This window comes from Pollicipes pollicipes, unplaced genomic scaffold (assembly GCF_011947565.3).
Source record: "Pollicipes pollicipes isolate AB1234 unplaced genomic scaffold, Ppol_2.1 Scaffold_6686;HRSCAF=7923_pilon_pilon_pilon, whole genome shotgun sequence".
Taxonomy (NCBI): Eukaryota; Metazoa; Arthropoda; class Thecostraca; order Pollicipedomorpha; family Pollicipedidae; genus Pollicipes; species Pollicipes pollicipes.
Genome location: NW_023596921.1, coordinates 15,481,835 through 15,504,244, shown reverse-complemented (window position 1 = coordinate 15,504,244; position 22,410 = coordinate 15,481,835). Strand labels below are relative to the sequence as shown.

General features: G+C 54.0%; 1 protein-coding gene across 1 annotated transcript; it reads right to left on the bottom strand.

Moving 5' to 3' along the window:
- Positions 1-4,896: 4,896 nt before the first annotated feature.
- Positions 4,897-21,488, bottom strand: LOC119107052 (putative serine--tRNA ligase, cytoplasmic). Its single transcript, XM_037230405.1, is given in 11 exon segments — positions 4,897-5,274; positions 5,698-5,827; positions 6,616-6,903; positions 7,233-7,454; positions 7,925-8,221; positions 11,840-11,974; positions 12,415-12,492; positions 12,494-12,523; positions 17,155-17,225; positions 18,203-18,344; positions 21,439-21,488. Coding segments are annotated over 10 exon segments (1,497 nt in total). The 5' UTR covers positions 18,339-18,344; positions 21,439-21,488; the 3' UTR covers positions 4,897-5,164.
- Positions 21,489-22,410: the final 922 nt, after the last annotated feature.

Below are 22,410 nucleotides of genomic sequence, written 5' to 3'. Positions count from 1 at the left end.
TCAACTGGCTCTCAATCAATGTTGTGCAAGGTACGATAACGTAATCAAACGATGACGTACTGAGGGCCATATTTACCAAACAGAGAAATTGTGCTGTTTAGGGCAGTTTTTCTACTTAAACGTATACCAATGGTTAAAAGTGAAATTGCTTAATCACATCTGTTGCCTCCTTCAATATCTTCAAATGTGAAGCATTCCTTTTAACGGAGCCATATATCATACAGGTGACCACAAAGCACATAAGATATACACCGTTGTAATCAGAATTGAACAAGAAAACACGACTCTTTAGGTTTTGTGGCGCCACAAGCCATGGCCTCGTAGGTATCATACTGTAAAGCTGAAAAATGGCAATTTTCTAGAGCATTCTACCTTTGACCTACTATAAGGGGGCCAATTATTGACCACACATGAAGGCTTGAACCAATCGCGAGATCTCGGCGAGACCAAGCCACCGGTGTTTTCTGCCAAGCTCTATCTTTATTAGCTTGAAACCCAGGGTGGATCCCATCAACTCCACACCCCTATCAGTTCGCGTTATAAAATGCCTTAGCAGGGCAAAGGTTAGGGGCATGACAAAATCCACTTCAGTTATTACTTCACGTTGTCTAAGATATTGCATCAGCATCACAAAAGTTTAAAGATCACGACTTTGTGATTGCCACTCTGGAAGTGCAGAGAAAAGTCAGAATACGTTACGTCAACTGCCTTGCCTTTCGATGTGGATTTCCACCGTTTTTAAGAAGCTGGTTAGGTTTGCTTTACACGAGCAATGACGCATGAATCCATGTTGTTTGCGAGTCAAAGTGGGATAAACGTATCTCAGGAGACAGCCCTATACTGTACTTAGGTTTTACTGTGCTTAGGTTATAGTCGTGCTCAGCAAGAAAAGGAGCAAAATTGTAAAGTAATCAACGGGAATTTAACCGATTCCTTTTGAAATGGGTACGACGTTGCCCACCCTGTTGAGGAGATGTCCTGGCGTAGATGCAAGCACAATATCCGCGCCAGATCGACAGAGCGGGCTTTCCAGTCGTCTGGTGCACTTCTCGGTGCTGCGCCGCTCATGGCATCCGGATCGCCGGGCTAATAAACGTGCAAGTCATGCAGATCCGACCTAACGGTCACCTCTGAGATGGGGAAATGGTTTGACGTGTAGAAGTCGTGGTTGGAAGACTTGGGAAAGTGTGAGGTATCTGGACACATGTACTTGGCGGCAGATACTCGCTTCAACAGGTTGGCTCGCTCTAAGTCGCCCGGCAGCTCCCTATCGCCGCCTGATAGGACCGAGACCGGTCTTTAGAACCTACGATGTGTTTTAAAAAGGACCAGAAAAGCTTTGGGCTGTGATTAAAATTCCCTATGATGGCCCTGGTATTTCACCATGCTTGGAACAAGAGGATTTTTAAGGTCGTTTTGCTAGAATTTAGGAACGTTACCTGAATTTTCGTTTCGTCCCGTGCGATTAAGTCGTCCCTACTTGCTCAGGGATCGTCTGAGCTCATGGCCTTACCAGGGTGGGGAATGCCGTCGGAGCGCGACAGGTGGCACGCGACGCGAGGATGACACGTCTTCCAGAGACCGAGCAAGTTCATGAAGCCTGCAACCAGCCCTGAATCCTGATTTGTCCGGAGTCATTGTCACCACTCCGTGGCGAAAGTTGTGGCGACCGAACGTGCGACGTGTAATTTAACCAAAGCATTTTGTATTTTTGTAACTGGTAATTAACTTGCGAACTGCCTCACGTCAGGCAGTGTCGGCCCACTACTCCCAAGATGCATGCCCTCAGATGGACATGCATCGATATGACATCAATGTGGGCACGACTTGCTAGCGTCACCTGGTTGGCGGTGTTTCCAGTTGACAACTCACAGATGGAAAAGCAACTCTCAGTGGCGCAGTTCTCAGATGGAAAACCGGCAACTCTCAGTGGCGCAGCTCCAGATGGAGAACCGGCAACATCTCAGTGGCGCAGTTCTCAGATGGAAAACCGGCAAACTCTCAGTGGCGCAGCTCCCAGATGGAAAACCGGCAACTCTCAGTGGCACAGCTCCAGATGGAAAACCGCAACTCTCAGTGGCGCAGTTCTCAGATGGAAAAGCAACTCTCAGTGGCGCAGTTCTCAGATGGAAAACCGGCAACTCTCAGTGGCACAGCTCCCAGATGGAAAACCGGCAACTCTCAGTGGCACAGCTCCCAGATGGAAAACCGGCAACTCTCAGTGGCGCAGCTCCCAGATGGAAAACCGGCAACTCTCAGTGGCGCAGCTCCCAGATGGAAACCGGCAACTCTCAGTGGCACGCTCCCAGATGGAAAACCGGCAACTCAGTGGCCAGCTCCCAGATGGAAAACCGGCAACTCTCAGTGGCCAGCTCCCAGATGGAAACCGGCAACTCTCAGTGGCGCAGCTCCCAGATGGAAAACCGCAACTCTCAGTGGCACAGCTCTCAGATGGAAAACCGCAACTCTCAGTGGCACAGCTCTCAGATGGAAAACCGGCAACTCTCAGTGGCGCAGTTCTCAGATGGAAACCGGCAACTCTCAGTGGCGCAGCTCCCAGATGGAAAACCGGCAACTCTCAGTGGCACAGCTCCCAGATGGAAAACCGGCAACTCTCAGTGGCGCAGTTCTGATGGAAAACCGGCAACTCTCAGTGGCGCAGCTCCCAGATGGAAAACCGGCAACTCTCAGTGGCACAGCTCCCAGATGGAAAACCGGCAAGTCTCAGTGGCGCAGCTCCCAGATGGAAAACCGGCAACTCTCAGTGGCGCAGTTCTCAGATGGAAACCGGCAACTCTCAGTGCACAGCTCCCAGATGGAAAACCGGCAACTCTCAGTGGCGCAGTTCTCAGATGGAAAACCGGCAACTCTCAGTGGCGCAGCTCCCAGATGGAAAACCGGCAACTCTCAGTGGCACAGCTCCCAGATGGAGAACCGGCAATCTCAGTGGCGCAGCTCCCAGATGGAAAACCGGCAACTCTCAGTGGCGCAGCTCCAAGATGGAAAACCGGCAACTCCCCAGTGGCGCAGCTCCCAGATGGAAACCGGCAACTCTCAGTGGCACAGCTCCCAGATGGAGAACCGGCAACTCTCAGTGGCACAGCTCTCAGTTTGGAAAAACCGGCAACTCTCAGTGGCACAGCTCCCCAGATGGAAAACCGGCAACTCTCGGTGGTGCAGCCCCCAGATGGGAAACCGACAACTCTCAGAGGCACAGCTCTCAGATGGAAAACCGACAACTCTCAGTGGCACAGCTCCAAATGGAAAACCGACAACTCTCAGAGGCACAGAGGCACTTTCAGCAGTTACGGGGCACGTACATTTTCACCCCGTGATGACGCCCACCCTTTTGAAAGCGGCGCTCGCGTGTTCAAACCTGGCATCCGGGTTCCGTGAGCGGTTGGGTTTACCCACGCGAACGTTTGCCGCACTATCAGACGGCCGCCGGCGGCCAATGTAGCGTGACGAGTGACCTCTGATGTAATGACCACCAGCGCGGTCGCGGAACACGCTGCGGCTGTCGGCCGTATGGCGATGCGGGCGGGCGCGCAAGGACTGTCGTATGATGATGCAGGCGGCCGCGCAAGGACTGACGTGTGGTGATGCAGGTGGTCGCGCAAGGACTAACGTATGATGATGCAGGCGGTCGCGCAAGGACTGATGTATGGTGGTGTAGTAGGTTGCGTAAGGACTGACGTACGATGATGCAGGCGGTCGCGTAATGACTGGCGTATGGTGATGCAGGCGGTCGCGCAAGGATTGACCTCGGCATCCCAACAGCACAGGCTCCATCAAGCAATACAAGTGCAGGGATAAACGGTCCGGCTAGTAACGCAGAACACGAGCCCACGGTACGCCAATTGTAGCAATGTGATTTGGCAGATCAGAGGTATTGACATCACTAGTCATCTCTGACAACGCTCGGTCGCGACCATTGGCTCTAGCAAGACGAACTATATGGAATGCTTCATGTTTGAAGACATTGAAGCAAGCATCAGATATGATGAAACAAGCTCACTTTAACCATTGGCGTACTTAAGGTGGAAAACTGCTCTAGACAGCACAGTTCTGTGGTCAGTAAATATGTTCAACGTGCTGTGGTTTGATTACGTCATCGTGCCTTGCACAGCATTCATTGAGAGCCAATTGACGGCCGTTATACCTGGAAAACGCGCTCACGGACACCGGACATGAACGCCTCGACAGTTATATTTTATGTTTGTGTGAGTGTTGATCGCCGCATGGCTTATGGAACGGCAGGATTTGAATGACGCTGCTATAACGTCATGAATGCCAAGGTGAATTTAAAATATTCTCCCAGATATACCTTTTCCCATTTTCGCGGGCGTGCAGCTCAGAAACTAGCAAGAGATTAGATCTTAAGAACGGCAGGATTGTGAACAGCACCGAAGGGTCTTTAAGATGGTTACTTCAGCTCAAAATCCCACATAAATGTGGAACACTCCCTCTAAGAGACTCGCAACAGAGAACACTCTGAACACTCTGAGAGACTCACAACAGTAGAACACTCCCTCTATGAGATTTGTCATTTTCGGGACTATTTGGGACTCGGAAATGGCACGATGACGACGAGTCGGACAGACCGGTCACCTGGCGTCGCAGTTGGACGACAGGGAGTGAAGCAGCAGAGCCGGCCGTCGTAAGCCGGCGACCGGGGACCCGCCTTCGAATAGGTTCCGACACTGACCGCACTCCCGCAGCCAAGAGCGCTGCAGCCACCCGAGCCGAGTGTCGCGCGGAGTTCGAAGCGCGGACGACACCGCATTGCTAGCGCACGATATCCTTCCACAGAAAGACTCACGGCGATCATCCCCGCGCTCAGACTGTTTTTGCTCTGCGGTCATCTTCGTCGGCGCACAGCAGATCAAGACAATCAGCAGGCTGGTCCAGTGTATTGATGGGCTCGAGATTTCCTTCCACAATGGACGCGCGCACCCCATAGAAAACCAGTGACAACAACGTCCCGACATTGGATAACACCCGCGGCAAGTCACGTGAGAGGCGGTAGACTAAACCGTTTTAAAATACTGAATAAATAACAGAACAGCCCCGGAGAACCGCAATAGCGCGTAGCAAAACTCTGGCCCATGATGCACCGGACACCTGAAGGGACACATCGTTCCTAGGTGGTGTTGGGTTGCGGTCATTGTTCCACCTTCCCCTTTTTCATGCCGTCCTTCTGCTTTTTCGACTTCTTCGACTCCTCCTGGTCGATGGGGGCCGGCTTCACGAACGGTATCTCCTCCTGGTACACTGTCGCCACACGCCCAGGATGTGTCAGCAGCTACTCCAGACGATGTGACATGGGCAGCGACATACGCGTCATTTCCCCAACGTCAAATTACACCGTTCTCTCCAGTTCCTCGGTAAGAACACCTCACTGCCCGGCATACGTCCGTCTCTTGTTTTAAGTTTTAACAAAGCAGCGCTCAGGGGCCATGGCGCAATCGGTATCCGAGCACGGGTCCCCATGTGGGATTCCGGTGAGCTAACCACTCGGCCATTACGATCCGCGAGCATTCCCTGCGTCGGGTTCTCAGCCTCGGGCAGTCTCTGTCGTTCGTCAACCCCAGATACTCACCCTCGGGCAATCTCTATCGCTCGTCAGCCCCAGCTACTCACCCTCGGACCGTCTCTATTCCCGCCAGCTGTCTCCACCCCCGCACCCGTACTCACTCTCGGGCATGAAGGGCCGCAGCACCTCGGGCACGGTGACGCCGGTCTCGGTCTGCCCGAGCTCCAGCAAGGCACAGATGACCCGCGTCGTGGCGCACATGGTGGCGTTCAGCATGTGCACGTAGTCCACCTGCGGGCGAGGCAGCGGTCAGCCATCAGACGTCAGCGGACCGCCTGACCCAGACGAGGTCAGGGCCACAGGGCCACAATGATTAACGTTGTTGAGGGGGGCGTTAGGACCTCGGTCCGCGAATACCTAGGCCAGGCTTCAGGTCGCCTTCTTCGGCTTTTTCCAATTGGCAAATTCTAAGCCTTCCATGTTAAACGCGTGGAGGAGACGAAAGTGCGGTGACCTTGCAAAGTCATTTTCGCTGGTAGCCTGATAACATTTGCAGGCAATCCCAGCATGCTTCAAACATCCTGCCAGTAAAGGCCGAGGGAATATTACAGCACAAACTTCACGGGAGGCTCATTACCGGCGTGATTGGTCGGATCGTACCGCTGAAACTACTACATTTATGGTCAGTTAGGAGGTTAAGACGGGCTCGGCCCGCGCCCCCCCCCCCCCCCCCCCCCAACGGAGGCACAATGCTCAGGGCCGAGCAGCAACCATCGGGGACAGTTCACCGGCATTCACGACAAAGAAACCCGACCAGCTCTCGTGCGTTACGCCCAGCATCACCCGCTCCCCTACCGCTCCCAACGCCACGGACGATCCGCTGCTGGTCAGTTGCACGCCACCCACGCACCGAGTGCAGTCTCCGAGCCAGCCGGGCGGGCGCCCCCAGTCCCCGCCGTGTGCCCAACTACTCCCAACGCCGCCAACGACCCGCTGTTGGTCAGCCGCCCCGGGCATCGAGTGCGGTCGGGAAGCCAGCCGGGGGGGGGGGGGGGCGCCTCCAGTCCCGGACGACTCACCTTGTCGCCCATCTTCTTGGTCTGTCCGTAGCGGACCCGCAGCCGGCGGGACTGGTAGTCGGTGCAGTTGCTGCAGGAGACGAGCTCGCGGAAGGCGCCGCTGCCCGGGAACCACGCCTCCAGGTCCAGCTTCTTGCTGGCGGCGTTGTTGAGCTCGCCGCTGACGATGTTGACCACGCGATAGGGGATGTTGAGCGCCTGGCAGAACCTTTCGGCGTTGCTGATCATGTCGTCCATCATCAGCCAGCTGGCGTTGTCGTGCGGGGAGGTCAGCACAAACTGCTCCACCTGCACAGAGGACAAAACCACCAGATGAGGTTAGCACTGCTAGTAGCCAGGGAACGAAAAATGGAATGCGTTGATCCTCGTGACCACGTCTTGTGCCTGCAGCGGTTTGACGCTAACGATACCTGGCCCGTGCTGCGAACTGTATTCATCCGTAACGACACCTCGCTCAGAGACAAAGCCCGTTGCAGGCTATCTATTTGCACCCCTCACGTACCGACCGGACCCGAGACTGGTCCTGTCAGTCAGCGGCGCGCCTGGAGCAGCGCCCGATCTCCGCGGTACCCCACGCCCACCCGCGCCATCGGCTGCCTCCAGCCGACCCCGCTGACCTTTTCGAACTGGTGCACGCGGAAGATGCCGCGCGTGTCGCGGCCGTGCGAGCCGACCTCCTGGCGGAAGCAGGTGCTGAGGCCGGCGTAGCGGATGGGCAGCGTCGCCTCCGGGATCCACTCGTCCCGGTGGAAAGCGGCGATCGGCTGCTCCGACGTGGCGATCAGGTACTTCTCGTCCACCGAGGCGTCGTCGCCCCGCTCGCTGCCCTTGCCCACCACCTGAGGGCGCCGGTCGGGCGTGAGGCCCCGCTCCGCTGGCTGCGGGGGCGCACCGTCTCTGGAGGCCCCTCTCACCCGGGCCGACTCACACGACCACCCACTGCTGAGACGCACGGTGATGATTGCGGGGTATTGCAGGGACTTCACGGTTCATTGACCACTCGGCTGTAAAGGGTGTGTTGCATGCATTTTAATATTGCACACTCTGTCCATAGAATTCCTAAGGAACCCCCCTCCCTCCCTCACCTGTAGCTACTTCAGTAGCTACAGCGCCCACCAATGCCACCTGGTCAGAGGCCACCAGCCGAACCGGCCACTGCTCTCGCTCTCATTCTATACAGCTCGTCGTCAAACTGGCCGTCAGAGACCACTTACCCGAGGTCGGTCTCCGACCCGCTCGCCTTGTACAGCCCGTCGTCGAACTGGTCGTCAGAGACCACCTGCCCGGAGTCGGTCCCCGACCCGCTCACCTTGTACAGCTCGTCGTCAAACTGGCTGAGCTGGGCCACCTCCTGCATGATCTCCTTGCGCATGAAGAAGGGCGTGTAAAGCGGCTTGAAGCCCTTCTCCAGCAGCATGCGCAGCGCCAGCTGGACGATGGCCTGCTCCAGGAAGACGGCCGGCCCGGTCAGGTAGTAGCCGCGCGCGCCAGACACGGCCGCGCCCCGCTCGCCGTCCATGCCGTCGATCATGTGGATCAGGTCGACGTGCGAGTAGCGCCGCCGGACGGCGCAGTCGCCCGACGTGCGCTCCACACCGTTGTTCTCCTGCCGGGGGAGGGCGGCCGGTCAGAGGAAACACTCATCCCTCGGGGCGAGTCGACTCTCGGAAAGGTCGATACTGCGGCCTCGGTCCAAGTCAGGTGACGGGGCGAGGAGCAGTCGCGACACGTCAGGTGACGGGGTGACGAGCAGTCGGCGACACGTCAGGGACGGGGTGACGAGCAGTCGGCGACACGTCAGGTGACGGGGTGACGAGCAGTCGGCGACACGTCAGGTGACGGGTGCGAGCAGTCGGTGACACGTCAGGTGACGGGGGTGACGAGCAGTCGGCGACACGTCAGGTGACGGGGTGACGAGCAGTCGGCGACACGTCAGGTGACGGGGTGACGAGCAGTCGGCGACGTCAGGTGACGGGGTGACGAGCAGTCGCGCGACACGTCAGGTGACGGGGTGACGAGCAGTCGGCGACACGTCAGGTGACGGGGGTGACGAGCAGTCGGCGACACGTCAGGTGACGGGGTGACGAGCAGTCGGCGACACGTCAGGTGACGGGGTGACGAGCAGTCGGCGACACGTCAGGTGACGGGGTGACGAGCAGTCGGCGACACGTCAGGTGACGGGGTGACGAGCAGTCGGCGACACGTCAGGTGACGGTGGGGGGTGACGAGCGTCGGCGACACGTCAGGTTGACGGGGTGACGAGCAGTCGGCGACACGTCAGGTGACGGGGTGACGAGCAGTCGGTGACGCGCCAGGTGACGGGGTGACGAGCAGTCGGCGACACGTCAGGTGACGGGGTGACGAGCAGTCGGCGACACGTCAGGTGACGGGGTGACGAGCAGTCGGCGACACGTCAGGTGACGGGGTGGACGAGCAGTCGGCGACACGTCAGGTGACGGGGTGACGAAGTCGGCGACACGTCAGGTGACGGGGTGACGAGCAGTCGGCGACACGTCAGGTGACGGGGTGCGAGCAGTCGGCGACACGTCAGGTGACGGGGTGACGAGCAGTCGCGACACGTCAGGTGACGGGTGACGAGCAGTCGGCGACACGTCAGGTGACGGGGTGACGAGCAGTCGGCGACACGTCAGGTGACGGGGTGACGAGCAGTCGGCGACACGTCAGGTGACGGGGTGACGAGCAGTCGGCGACACGTCAGGTGACGTTGACTATGCGGCATCTTCTCCATGGTCAAGTCAGCGAAATTTTGCTTAAAAGTTACAAATATCACTTGGCGGGTGGCACCATCGTCAGCGGTTTGGCACCATCGTCAGCGGTGTGGCACCATCGCGTTGGAACCACACCAAGTCCATTTCAGCTAGATGCTGCTGTTTCCTCACCACCAGAGATTATCCGACGCTACGCTTTACCAACCCCCGCTTGCATATGTGTTTTCATATTCTCCCCAACAATAATGGCTTGATTTGGCGCTATATTATTACGTTTAGTTTAGGTTTGTAATTTAATTAAGTTCATACAATTAGGTTATTTAGGCGCTAGCAGCGCATGAAGATATTCCACTAACGTGCACAGGTTTTTCGGTGTTTCCTCTGGCCTGTCAGTCTAACTTGCCACATGACCAACTCCGGAGGTTTCCGTCGGTGACATCAGGCAAATAAAGATGCGTTCCATTTTAAGGCCAAGCTAATTCCTCTTATATTTTGCAGGTACCTAAAAATTCGTACCTATATATTACTTGATTTATGTAACACAGAGATCATTTCATCTAGTTTCATTTTCAGTGCTTGTGTCGGACGTGCAGATCACCAAAATACCTCACGTTCTCTCTATCCTTGACGCTTCATCTTGCCGTGACTTTGTATTTCATAGACACCTTGGCAGGCTTCAGAAGGTGCCATCAACACGGCCAGCATGGTCATCCCGCCTGTGGTAACTCCTCGCGTCGGGCGTCATAAAGACATTATCGACGCCCTCCTTCGTGTCTTCAGACCTTATAAGAGCATAAAATGCATTTGGCGGCCAGCACACTTTCCCGACCTGCGACGGAGCGTCCGCAACACGCATGACGTACTTTTGTCCGCTTACGTCTCCTATAGCGTTGAGGCGCTCCAAGCACGACCTTGCGACAGTGGCAAACCACCACTGCAGCTGACGCACCCTTCAAACCCAGACAACGGAACTGGTCTGAAAGCCGTCGGCACATAACGATTCTACCGTTGCTCAGCAGTGGTTGTCAAAGAAATGATCTGGACACTATGATTTGCATTACTTTTTCGTGGTCCTTCATGCTTAACGATGGAAATAACTTACGTTGGTCCATCCGACAACCCTATATCTCTCCGGGGAATGGGGAGCAAGACTCGAATGGCCTAGAGAGAGGGAGTGGGGTAGTTTAAAACTCCTGCAGCCTGGAGACTACATTGAGGCCTCTCCCGACCCCACTTCCATCCTCCTCTCTCGTAAGAGCACTGAGCACAATTTATAGGTGTCCAGGCCATTCCGAGCACTAAAAGTTAACACCTGCTTTACGTAGTGCTACAAATTTCAAGAGCCTTATGTTGCCGATGGGGCATTTAAGGAAAGCACTCGAGAACGATGTTCGAGGAAATGTAGCCGTTTCCACAAGCCCGAAGTCAACATAAGAAATGGCACACTTCAAGGTAGGAACACCTGTTTTCTTTGAAACGATGCATTCCGGCTATGCATGATGACACATGGGAATTTCAGAATGATCGGTCGCTCCAGGGGACAGGTAGTGACTGGGCCGTGTGTCTGTCGCACGACATGGGTAAAATCACAGGCACCGGTCGCGTGTCCTCCTTAAACGACTACTGGCCTCGTAAACGGCTATTTTATAACAAAAAAGCGTGTTGCCTCCCGAACGGAATTTTTCGGAGTATTGTGTACAATTTAGAAATGTGAAATTTTCCTTTTACTATCCATCCCATGAAAAGTTTGTTTTGCGGGGAAAATCATTAATTCCGGACCAAAACAAGCAGAGCGAGAAGTACCTTTGCGAGCATACCTTTCCGAACATTTTCGAGATAATCCACGAATGATATGCTGAGGTACCAGCGACGTCTACACAAGTCGCCGGAATGCAGGAATGCATCGTCCTGGATCCGCGCAGGAAAACAGTAAAGGCGCAACCAGCCTCCTCCGATAGTGCGGACCGACACCGCCGTCGCAGCGACTGGTCGCTCTCGCTCTCGCTCTCGGCTCTCGCTCCTCCTCTCGCTCTCGCTCTCGCTCTCTCTCCCTCTCTCTCGCTCTCCTCTCCTCTCTCTCTCTCTCTCGCTCTCTCTCCCTCTCTCTCTCGCTCTCTCTCCTCTCTCTCTCGCTCTCTCTCCCTCTCTCTCGCTCTCTTCTCCCTCTCTCTCGCTCTCTCTCCTCTCTCTCTCCTCTCCCTCGCTCTCTCTCCCTCTCTCTCTCGCTCTCTCTCCCTCTCCCTCTCTCTCGCTCTCTCTCCCTCTCTCTCTCCCCCTCTCTCTCGCTCTCTCTCCCTCTCTCTCTCGCTCTCTCTCCCTCTCTCCCTCGCTCTCTCTCTCTTTCGGGGAGGGGCGGGGAACACGGCTTATCGTGCACCCTGCCATTCAGCGCTACCAGCTTGGGAGCCACGCCGCCAGACGGGAAACGAAACCGGGGTCCCATTACGGGAGCCCGTGCCGTTGCTCTCAGGACGTGACGCCAGCTGGCTTCTGACCTCGTCGTTGCTGATGATGCAGGAGTCGTGCAGGATGTTGCCGATGTTGGAGAGCGCGGCGTCGCGCTGCAGCACGCTCTGCTCCACGGCGGCGTTCGTCTTCGCCATCTCGTCATCCAGCAGTTGGCGCACCCTCTGATGGAGGCGACAGGTCAAGACAAGCCAGGCCGGGCCAGGGTCAGGTCAGGTCAGGCCAGGCCAGGCCAGGCCAGGCCAGACCAGGTCAGGTCAGGTTAGGTGCCAGCGGACGGCTCTGGTGACGCGGGCGGCCAGACGCCAGACCGAGGCGACAGGTGAGCGACGTAACGCATTCCGCCGACCACCGAGAGTAACGGCGCGGCGGCGGACATACCGGTTGGCGCCCCACTGGCTGAGCAACACCGCACACCGATGACGGTGCTGAGTAATCAACACTGACACCAGCTGAAAATTGAGGCCAGCATGGCACTGCACGGTAGGACCGTGACTGTGCGTGCCCCACGATTCTGGAAGCGATCCTAGCCCACATTCCGTCCGTCGTCAGTCTGCAGCCGGCCTGCCGGTCAGCTGATCGGCCGGTCGGCCCACCGTCGTACCTTCAGCTGAGTGACGCTCAACGGCCGCAGCTGGTCGGCAGTCAGCTGAGCCAGCTGTGACGTCACAGCGTCCGGCAGGCGTCTCGTCGTCGCCGGCCGGCTCCTTTTTCTGCGGTGAGGGGCAGGGCGTCAGTAGAATTCGGGCGCAGCGCATGCTCCAAATGTGGAAGATGGGTGGGCCGGCCCGCGGCGCGAGCAGCGAACCGTTGAGAGAGTCCCACAACCAAACCTCGTAAGTCGCAAATTGTCAGCAAATAAGATCACATGATGTGCATACATGCACGCACACCATGCCACGACCTTGCTGACCATTCTTGGTAGGAACGATCGAACACGGCATGCTTGGGCCCGAGCTGCATCACCACCGCCACCTGCATCACCACCTTAGACTGCGACGGTTTGGTGAGCCGGGTGAGTCAGGAGTCGGACTCCGCGCAGTTTCTTACCAGATAACGCCAAAGGCTTATGTGAAGGGTCTTCCTGTTCAAAAATAAGAGGAGAAAGGCGGTATGAACCTTCCATCGCCCCCTGCCCTGCCTACCCCCTCCCCCCGCCTACGGCCAGGACACGCTCTGAGATGACTTCACGGGCGTCCGATGACTCGGCCGATGACTCGGCGAAACACAGGCCTTCCCGGAAGGGGGCCGACCGGACGCCACCGCAGCACGGGGACGGCGACCGCAGTCCAGGGGCGAGGGCCGCACAGCGAGTGCCGTGTCCGGCGGGCGCGCGGCACCGCCGCCGGGCCGCCGGGCCGACCCACGTCCGCTCTTAGAAGCCAGGTCATCACCGGCAGCGCGCGCGGCCGGACGCCAAACGTGCGGACATCCGGCAGATAAGAGCAGCCCGCTCATTTCCCGGAACACCGCTCACGGTGGTGGAACAACTGTCAGGGTCACTGAGGCCGATGGGACAATAAAACGTGGCAGCAGTTCGGGGCCTGGACAAGCCTGACAGGGGACTCCACGCCAGCCAGCCAGCACACCAGCGGCGAGGCCCGGCCGTGCTCAGCGGGCGCTTTGGGCAGTGAGCACCACGTCAACCACAACCCGGCGCCAGCTAAAACTGCAGCAGCCGCCTCCCAACTGAACCAGACCACAGTGCGACCCAGCCGAGCCCACAAGCGGTGAGGGCTGCGGGACGCCGCTGAACATCCGGGGCCGGGCACCCGACTGAGGCATCATGCTGGTCAGCACGGCTGACTGCGGGGCGCCGCTGAACATCCGGGGCCGGGCACCCGACTGAGACATCACGCTGGTCAGCACGGTTGGCTGCGAGGCGGTGCCCAACATCCGGGACCGGGCACCCGACTGAGGCATCACGCTGGTCAGCACGGTTGCTTAGGGCAAATTGCAAAAAGAAAAAGGGCAGAAACACACATGTCATTATCCCATTTCGATCCAACGTCCCGTATCCCATCGACAGATTCTCAAAGGTCTAGCCGTGGGTCGTGTTTCGAGACCTGCCCCCATCAGTCTCGGTTGCGAATGGCTATGTGAATTTGTGATGACCCAGACGGCTAGCGTGGTTGGTTCGAGTATGCAGAACTTCACCTCCCGGCTGCAACACAGCCGTCAGTTGAGCGAGACTGAAAGCCAATCAGGACTCGACTCCAAACACCACAACTAGCGTCCAATCGCAGGCATAGTGATCCACGAAAAAGGCACATGTTTTACTCTGCTAGGCGACTTGTCTCGAATTTTCGCTGCAGATGAACTCAAGCTATTGCGGCAGATGCGTAACACGATACGTGGCACATCGGAGTAGCAAGGAAATCACAAAGTCAAATGGTGAACATTATGATTTTCACAGAAATCGAGCACGTCGACGTAAATAAAAAGCAAAGGAACATTGTGCCACGTAAATGTGTTATTTAAACGTTTATCTCGTAGGAAACAAAGTGCTTCAAAATCACTAAAAAGTGCCGAACATGGGTAAAGAGGGTACTACACATCGCTAATAAGTGCAATGGCATCGCTAAAAAATGCATCAACGTCGCCAAAAAGGGTATCAACAGCGGTTAAAAAAGTACATCAGCATCGCACTCGGCGTCATACGCTAACGCAAAACCACGGCAACTACCATTTTGAAAACCGGCGGAACGCAACGTTAGTTGGATCATGCACCGTTCTAGTGACGAACTGCAGAGCCCAGGCTGTCTGCTGGCTCATCGACACATTCACCCAGTACCGGGCAGTGGTCACCTGACCCGAAGTACGGCGGATTCAGTACTTCCTCTCAACGCTCAACGCCTCCGTTTCAGAGGTGTAGTGGTGCTGGGTGATTTGAAGTGCATTGCCAGCCGTTGGTCGTCACCTTGCTAGCCATTCAAACAGCTGCCATGCAGGGCGAGGGTCGTCAGGGCAGAAGCGTGCGGGGCGGGGGGGGGGGGGGGAGACCGATCCGGCGGCTCTCCGCCGGAGCGTGCACCACTGCGGACACGTGGGAGGCGGAGAAGAAGGGAGGGTGGTGCGCAGTGCGCGGCCGGCCACACCTGCAGATCAGCCAGTCCCAGCCTGTCGAGCAGCGCCGGGTCGGCGCGGCCGTCGGCGGCCGGCGCGCCCTCGGCCTCCAGCGCGGCCAGGTGGCGCCACCAGCGCCGTACGGCCGGAAACTGAGCCGGCGGCGCCGCCAGATGCGCGCGCAGGCGCCGGTCGGCCGCCGACGCCACGTGCCCGCCCACGTACGAGAACTCGGCGAGGTGGCGCTCCAAGTCGGGCAGCCGCGGCGCCGCCTCCGGCCGCTGCCACCAGACGGCACTGTCAGCGGCCGGCGCACGACGCCGAGGGCGCTCGCACAGACTCTGGCCGACGGCTGAAGACGGCTGCGCGATATTCAACACGACTATCCCAAAAACATGTGAAAATCAGCAGCACAACCGCCCCTAGTCAATCACACACCACCTTCCAGTCGAGCCATTCATGAGATTTAAGCTCAACGAGAGCTGACAAAATACCAGACACTACGTAATCTAGTTAAAAGGGGTATTGCACCTTTTTTTGCACATTTCACTTATTGTAGCATCAGACACGAGCAGATTACTCAGAAAAAACAATTTCCTCGAAACCCTTCTGAACCGCTCAAAGTTTCCATTTGAAGTAGCCGACCGTGCGAGAGAAATATAATTTGACCCCCTGCTCATCACTATGACATATTTCACCGTGTGTGGTCTGCAGTGCTTACAACGCACTAATGTGTCAAAATGTCTGTTAAATAAATGTTGCAAAAGCTTAAAACACTGCCAAGGCAAAAAGATGTGCGAACGTAAAGCTATTAGCTCGCAATTCAACGAAACGTTACATTATGCCTTGGACATATCCCCTATGGCGTTTGTCACAGTAGCTCTTTTCGAGGCGCACTTTGGCTTTGGGAATGGGAGCATCACTTGATCCATGTGAAGCACTGGTTCAATTTTCCACTACCGAGCTACTTGGTAACAGGCCCTTTCCGCTAGACCATTCGCAGGCGCTCTTTCATTCGCACCAGTGGAACTGTCCACGGTTGTTGTCATGACAACGATGGTCGCAACGGCAGTGAGTGAGTGTAGTGCTGTTACAAAGCGTTGAAAGCGTAATTCGGACCCGAAAATAATTAAAATGGAAATCCTTGTTGTTTTCACGCTGCTACAGTGGCACTTCCCATCGCTATAATTAGGCAAAATAGTCATGCGGTTTCACTAGAGTATGTTTTTTATATAAAAAAGCATGCCCCAACGGTGGGACACTTCCTTTAATCGAGACAAGCGTGTTAGGGAATGTCGGGCCTGAGAACCAGCGCCCCGAACAATCCCATGGGACAACACGTGACCCGGAGCCGGGCGCGACGGCTAAGTGGCCCGGTGATCGCCGGGCGTACCTGCACCGGCTCGGTGGGCGGGGGCGGCGGCTGACCGCGCCCTGCCGTCTTGGCCGCCTGCGGGCACGGCCAGGCGAGTCAGGCAGCGACGGCGGACGGGTAGGGAAGGCTAGCACGGATGCGGGGTAGGCCCACACGGGGAGAGCACACCGACTCTCGCCCGCAATCAACCGACTCACTAAAAAGCAACCAATCAATCAATCAACCAACCAACCAGCCAGCCAACCAACCAACCAACCAACCAACCAACCAACCAACCAACCAACCAACCAACCAACCAACCAACCAACCAACCAACCAACCAACCAACCAACCAACCAACCAACCAACCAACCAACCAACCAACCAACCAACCAATGGCTCATCAGCCAGAGCAGCCTCAGCAGTGGCTACGGTTTGCCAAGTGACAAGAGCAGATTAGTGTGAGACGTGGGCATCGGTAAGGGTCACGTAGCTTGCGAACGACAGCATTTGCAGCGCGCAAAGCTCACTGCATGGCAAATCACGAAACGTCCTTCATCGATAATATACGTTGCACATAGCCCAGTATGCTGGTGTCAAACTCCCCCCCCCCCCCTTATACCCAAGCAAACTGATACAAGCAGCTGATTGCCTGAAACCTATCACATGACGTAGACATCGCATAGACATTACCTGAGCAAGGCAAACACTAAATGGGGGGGGGGGGAGATCTTGAGAAATGGAGATAACCACATGCAACGAAATGCACCAATGCTTGACTGAGTACAGCAAAACACCCATTCCAATCTTCAAGAGCGATGTGGCCCCACAGCACTAAACCAAGCCCTTGGGAAATAAGAAAACGACTGTCGTACGATGACGCAAATAAGAAACCAGAGAGATAAATATTCTTTAACAACAAACCTTCATTTTCTCTCCGATGACTTTGGAACACGCATTTTTCAGCTTGTTCCAGTTGTCAGCGTCGAAGCGATCTTGAAAAAACGACATTCATGATTAACACCCAGGGTGGAGGTACATAGCAAGTATATAGCAAGCACACACAAGCAAGGAAGTGCATGGCCATGGTAAAAGCATTCCAGCAGCAGCCTTTTCCTCACTTATTGGTCCTGGATACACACGCACACGCACACGCACACGCACACGCACACACACACGCACACACACACACGCACACGCACGCACACGCACACGCACACGCACACGCACACGCACACGCACACGCACACACACAGTGACAATCGCCTGGCAAGTTCGAATCAGTGCCAAATGGACTTCCATTCACACCTTACGGACACCGCACATGATATATGGCAGATTTGTCAACTGATAAATAAACATGGCTTGGACTTTGATGAGCTGTTTGAGTAAGGACGACAGGATTTCATGCAGGAAATTAGCCGACGTTTTCGTCGGGGAGGGGACAAATATCGAATATTTTTTAGAAACCCTCCGAATTTTGACCAAGGTGGTGCGACATCGCCCAGTATCACGCGTAAGCCCCTGAGGGGGGGGGAGTGCATACGGCCCCTTTGACCGTACCAGCACTCCAGAATTCAACCGATAGCGTGTTCCGGACCTAAATATAAATCCGTGCCACCCAAACCCTGACTCTCCGGCGGCCTGGGCCCGCGACCCGTTCGTGCTAATCCGTTGACCTTTGACCCTGAACCCAGACATGACCTGCCCGGCACACATGTCACAGCTGAGGCACTGAGATGCTCGGCTGACCGCGGCCCGGCTCTGCGCTGATTGGCTGATTTCGAGCAAGCGGATGGGCAGCAGGCAGTGATCCCCGAGCCGGGGAGGTTGAAGTACGAAAAATATTGACACCCCCGCCACGCAAGTGACCAAGCATTGGAACGATGGGCTCAACCATTTACTATTTGTCTGATACCATAGCATTTCACTTGAGGCCATCAGATTGGGTAGCTTGGTGCATCCCACATACGTTTCCTCCAGGCGTTGTCGTGATCCACCACCTTGTCCACCAGCGTAACATCTTTGTAACGATTCTTTTGCGATTTTCTGATCAGATCTGGGTCGCCACCCTTTTCCGCCCGAAACAGGTCGATGTCCAGCACCATCTTGAACTGAAATACAGTAAAATCACTGTCCACACAAGAGCAGGCAACAACACAGCACATGCTTAAGGTAACACATGCTACAGTTCAAGTGACAATCAACGCATTCAACCATTAATGGTTTGGTGGTTTCATGTAACTCTTCATGTGCCATCATTACTGAATGGTTTGTGAAACCACTAATGCACCAAATACATATAATGGCAAGACAATCCATTACAGATGCTGTATAAAATAAAAGGTATTACACAAAAATAAAATTGAATGTTTCCTAGAATCAGGAAAAATGATAATCTCAAAGGAGATATTCCATCAAACCAAGCACAGAAAAATGAAAAATGTCCAGTTTTGTGGCTGTGATGCTTCCTACCAACAAACTATCACAATGAAAAATCCAGAAACACCTGGTGCAGGACATTCTCCACCACTACACTGTGACACAGACCATCCTATTGCCCTTCAGGGATTTCGAATTTGTGTCATTGGGGATTTATGATTAAAACGTGTTGAAACGGTTACATGGTACCAAAGATACAAATCCACAACCCTCAGCTGTGATGCAGCCTGTTATGGTTTTAGTACTACCCCACTGATCTTATCTGCATGTGTAGTGATGTGCATCAAGGGTCTGTGCTTGGCTCATGTCAGTATTCTAGTGAGGTATAACATGTCGCTGCATTTCCACCATATGCCTGTTCACATCACTTCTCTTTTGTACAGCCTTTGTGGCAGTCAGACCCAAAGGCACCCTAGCCCCATCCACATAGGATTTGATGTTGCCAAGAAGGCCACAATTCCTGGCAAGATTTGTGAGGATTTGTCACCAATCACAACTTGTTGTCCACTACACAAGTCGGGGCTCTTTCTCTTAACCTGCACTCTTGATCGCAGTGGCATTAATTCATGTAAATTGGTCTTCAGTAATTCCCCTTTGCTTGGAGGACCCCATGTCCTGACCGAGTTCCTATATGTTAGCTTGTCCGGCACCCCGATCATTAAGGGGCCACCACGTTGGCCTTGGTGTCCTAACCTTAGAGCAGCAGGATGTGCACCAATGAAGTTTTATGCACAAATCTTGACCATAATTTTATGCTCTACTGACACTGTATTATGTCATTTCCAGCTGTTATTAAATTTGTGACACCTACAATACTTGTGCATCATGTTCTTAATGCATTTTAAATGCCAGGATATTTTGAACTCCATAATAGGCAAAGCAAAAACTCTGCATTGGTCATCAGCTATCAGCTGATCATGTCAGCCAGCCAGCTAGCCATAAATAGGCTAGGAATCAAGTTTGTGCTTGACTTTGATGGCATTTATTAGCTGAATTTAGTTAGTTGTCATGTTTTTTTCCAAAATATTTGACTTCAAAATGACAAAACTCTCTAAGCTCTGGAGAAAATGAATAAACTCCATGTGCATGAGTAGCATGCCTAATTTTCTAAGGCTGCCCCATATCTTTCTTAAAAAGTTTTGTTATAGAAAGGGTCCCTTTTAAAAGTGACATGTTGAGAATCTCAAGAGCTAATGGCTTTTTCTGTCAGTGCTGATCCCTACCATCTGACAGTGCAATTCCAAGACAACAGCAGAGCCTGGCACTGACCATCTAACATGCCATAAAGCTGATGCAGTCCACTGTGCCCTTTGTCCATTGTTGTCTGCGATGCAGGCCAATGCCTGATGGGGACTTCATGACACCACAGGACCCATAACATTTGTGCAATGTCTGAGTCTACAGCCATGATCTTGCTCTCTTTGACATCCTCCTATGACAATGCCACCATTTGTAACATGCAGCATATTCACAGCTAGGAACACAGCAGGAGCATAAAACTGCAGCATTCTCCAATGCATCCAGAAAGGTGTCAAGAATGTCAACATGAATGGATGGTACTAGAATCCTGGTTCTCCAGCAATCTCTGTAGCAATCTGCTGGTGCCATTGATCACTCTTGACTCAAAATCCAGACTTCTGACCCACCCAGCCCTATTAACAGTTTGAGGCAATTACATGCTTGGTTGACCACAACCCAGCTCTGTACAAATTGGCCAATTTTGAGGAAGGGAGGAATAGATAATAAATTTGAAGCTGAGGGTGTTGAAGCATGAAATTATATACCAGTCAGCTCTACACAAATTTTGTTTCCTTTTGAATGAGCCAGTGCATTGTCTGGCCCAACTGAAGTGGAAATGCCAGCTGGCAACTGGCCAACTAGGATCAACCCATCCCCTCCAACAGTTGTGTCCCAGCATTGTGGAGCATGTGAAATCATCCACATTGCTGTCTGGTGAAAGGGTGGGGGGCAAGCTAAACAACAAATGCTGTACTGGAGTTGAACACAGTCATAAAAAATCAAATTCTGGCAATGTGGTTAGCAGGGAGATCCCAACACATCACTGAGCTTTTATGTATTAGTGAGCATGCATATTCCCCTGCATAATGCATGCATGGGCTGCATCTTCATACAGGGCACAGAATTGCATGCAATGATGCTAGTCTGCAAAAGGTGGCAGACCACCAAATCCTGGCCCCTTAAGGCATTTGGGGCAGGTCTGCTCCTGCCCCAAATGGGGCAGCCAACTTCTCTGCTTGGTTCTTGGGGCAGGAGCAGATAATCTGATGACCAGCAGGCTTACATACCAAATAGTACCCTTGGAGGGTACCAACACAGCCTACCCCATTAGGCAACTTCTGTCCAAAATTTCCCAAACCTGCCCTTCATGTCCGACAATGATCTGCTGCACCCTAAAACCATACAAAACTGGCAACAAATGACCAATGGGGAGCTCATAAATACCATATGGTAGTTGGCACAACATGAACTCATGCAAAATCAAATGCACAGCAAACTAACCAACAGGTATGATGAAGCTAGATAACATGAGACCATGGGGAGGCTAAGCCTATAAGAAAAAGCATTAACATAGGTGGTATTTTATGAGCTACATTGTACCGAACCGTGGTAATATGCAGTCACCATGCTTCATCTGAAACTGAATTGAACAAGGCTTGAAATATCAACATTAAACCATACAAATACCTTCCCTATAGTAACACAAAAGGTCCTAAATAGGCTAAGATGGTCATAGGTTATTCTCACCGTCAATGTCCCTGTCAACGTGCTTCGCAGACAGCGGGCCCCCAGTAATTCCCCACCTCGACGCCCAGACTGCACATGCGGTGACGTCCCAGGATGACGTCCCTCAATGCGGTCAGTACCCGCGCTACTGCACTCTGGGTAGGCCGCACTGTGACGTCCACATGGGAATAAATCATATGCCGCGGCACCAACGCTGCGGCGGCGTGAAAACGCTGTTCTTTGTGAGTTGGTTTTAACATAAACGTATCCATAAGCTGAACTTTTTCGACCAAGCACATTCAACAAAGCATTTTCAGTCGGCACATGGCGGTGGTTTGCACCAGAGCCACAAAATTATTGTTGAGATGCGCTTCCAGCCTGTCCCCGACAGAGAGATAGGGTCGCAGCTTCCTACGACGCGCATTGAAAAGTTAGACTGCACATCCTCTAGCGTTAGGAGGGGCGTTGTCCGGGTGAATGCAGGGTTGGCCTGCCCTAATGGGGTTGTTAAGCCATGAGCCCCGGGAGACGTAAATGCAGCGTGCCATTTCAGTTCAAGATAGTAGATTTTCCCGTGACATAGGACGATTTTTGGCAAGTTTTGCAATTTCTGACGGTTAAATAGTCGTGGCCAATGACTCAGCTCGGAAATGGTCTAGGGGTATATTAGGGCAATCGGGGAATCATTTCTTGCTTACTCTTATCACATAGCCCATTCGACATTATGCAGCTCTTGGCCTTGGGTTGCCGGACTGCGCTGCCTAATATCAGTGCATACTACACTCCACGGATTTTAGTGCGAATCGGTACTGAACACCATCCCCTTTTAGCAAGGATACGTACTTAACACTTTTGAGGACGCGTTGACCCGGAGAGCGGCATTCTGGTGCACAAACTAAAGTGGTAACCCCGGAGTGCAGTTTTGGGTTCATCTGGTGCTACCGAATTCATGATTCAAGTCTTACGCCAAGCGCTTATCTTGGCATTAGACGC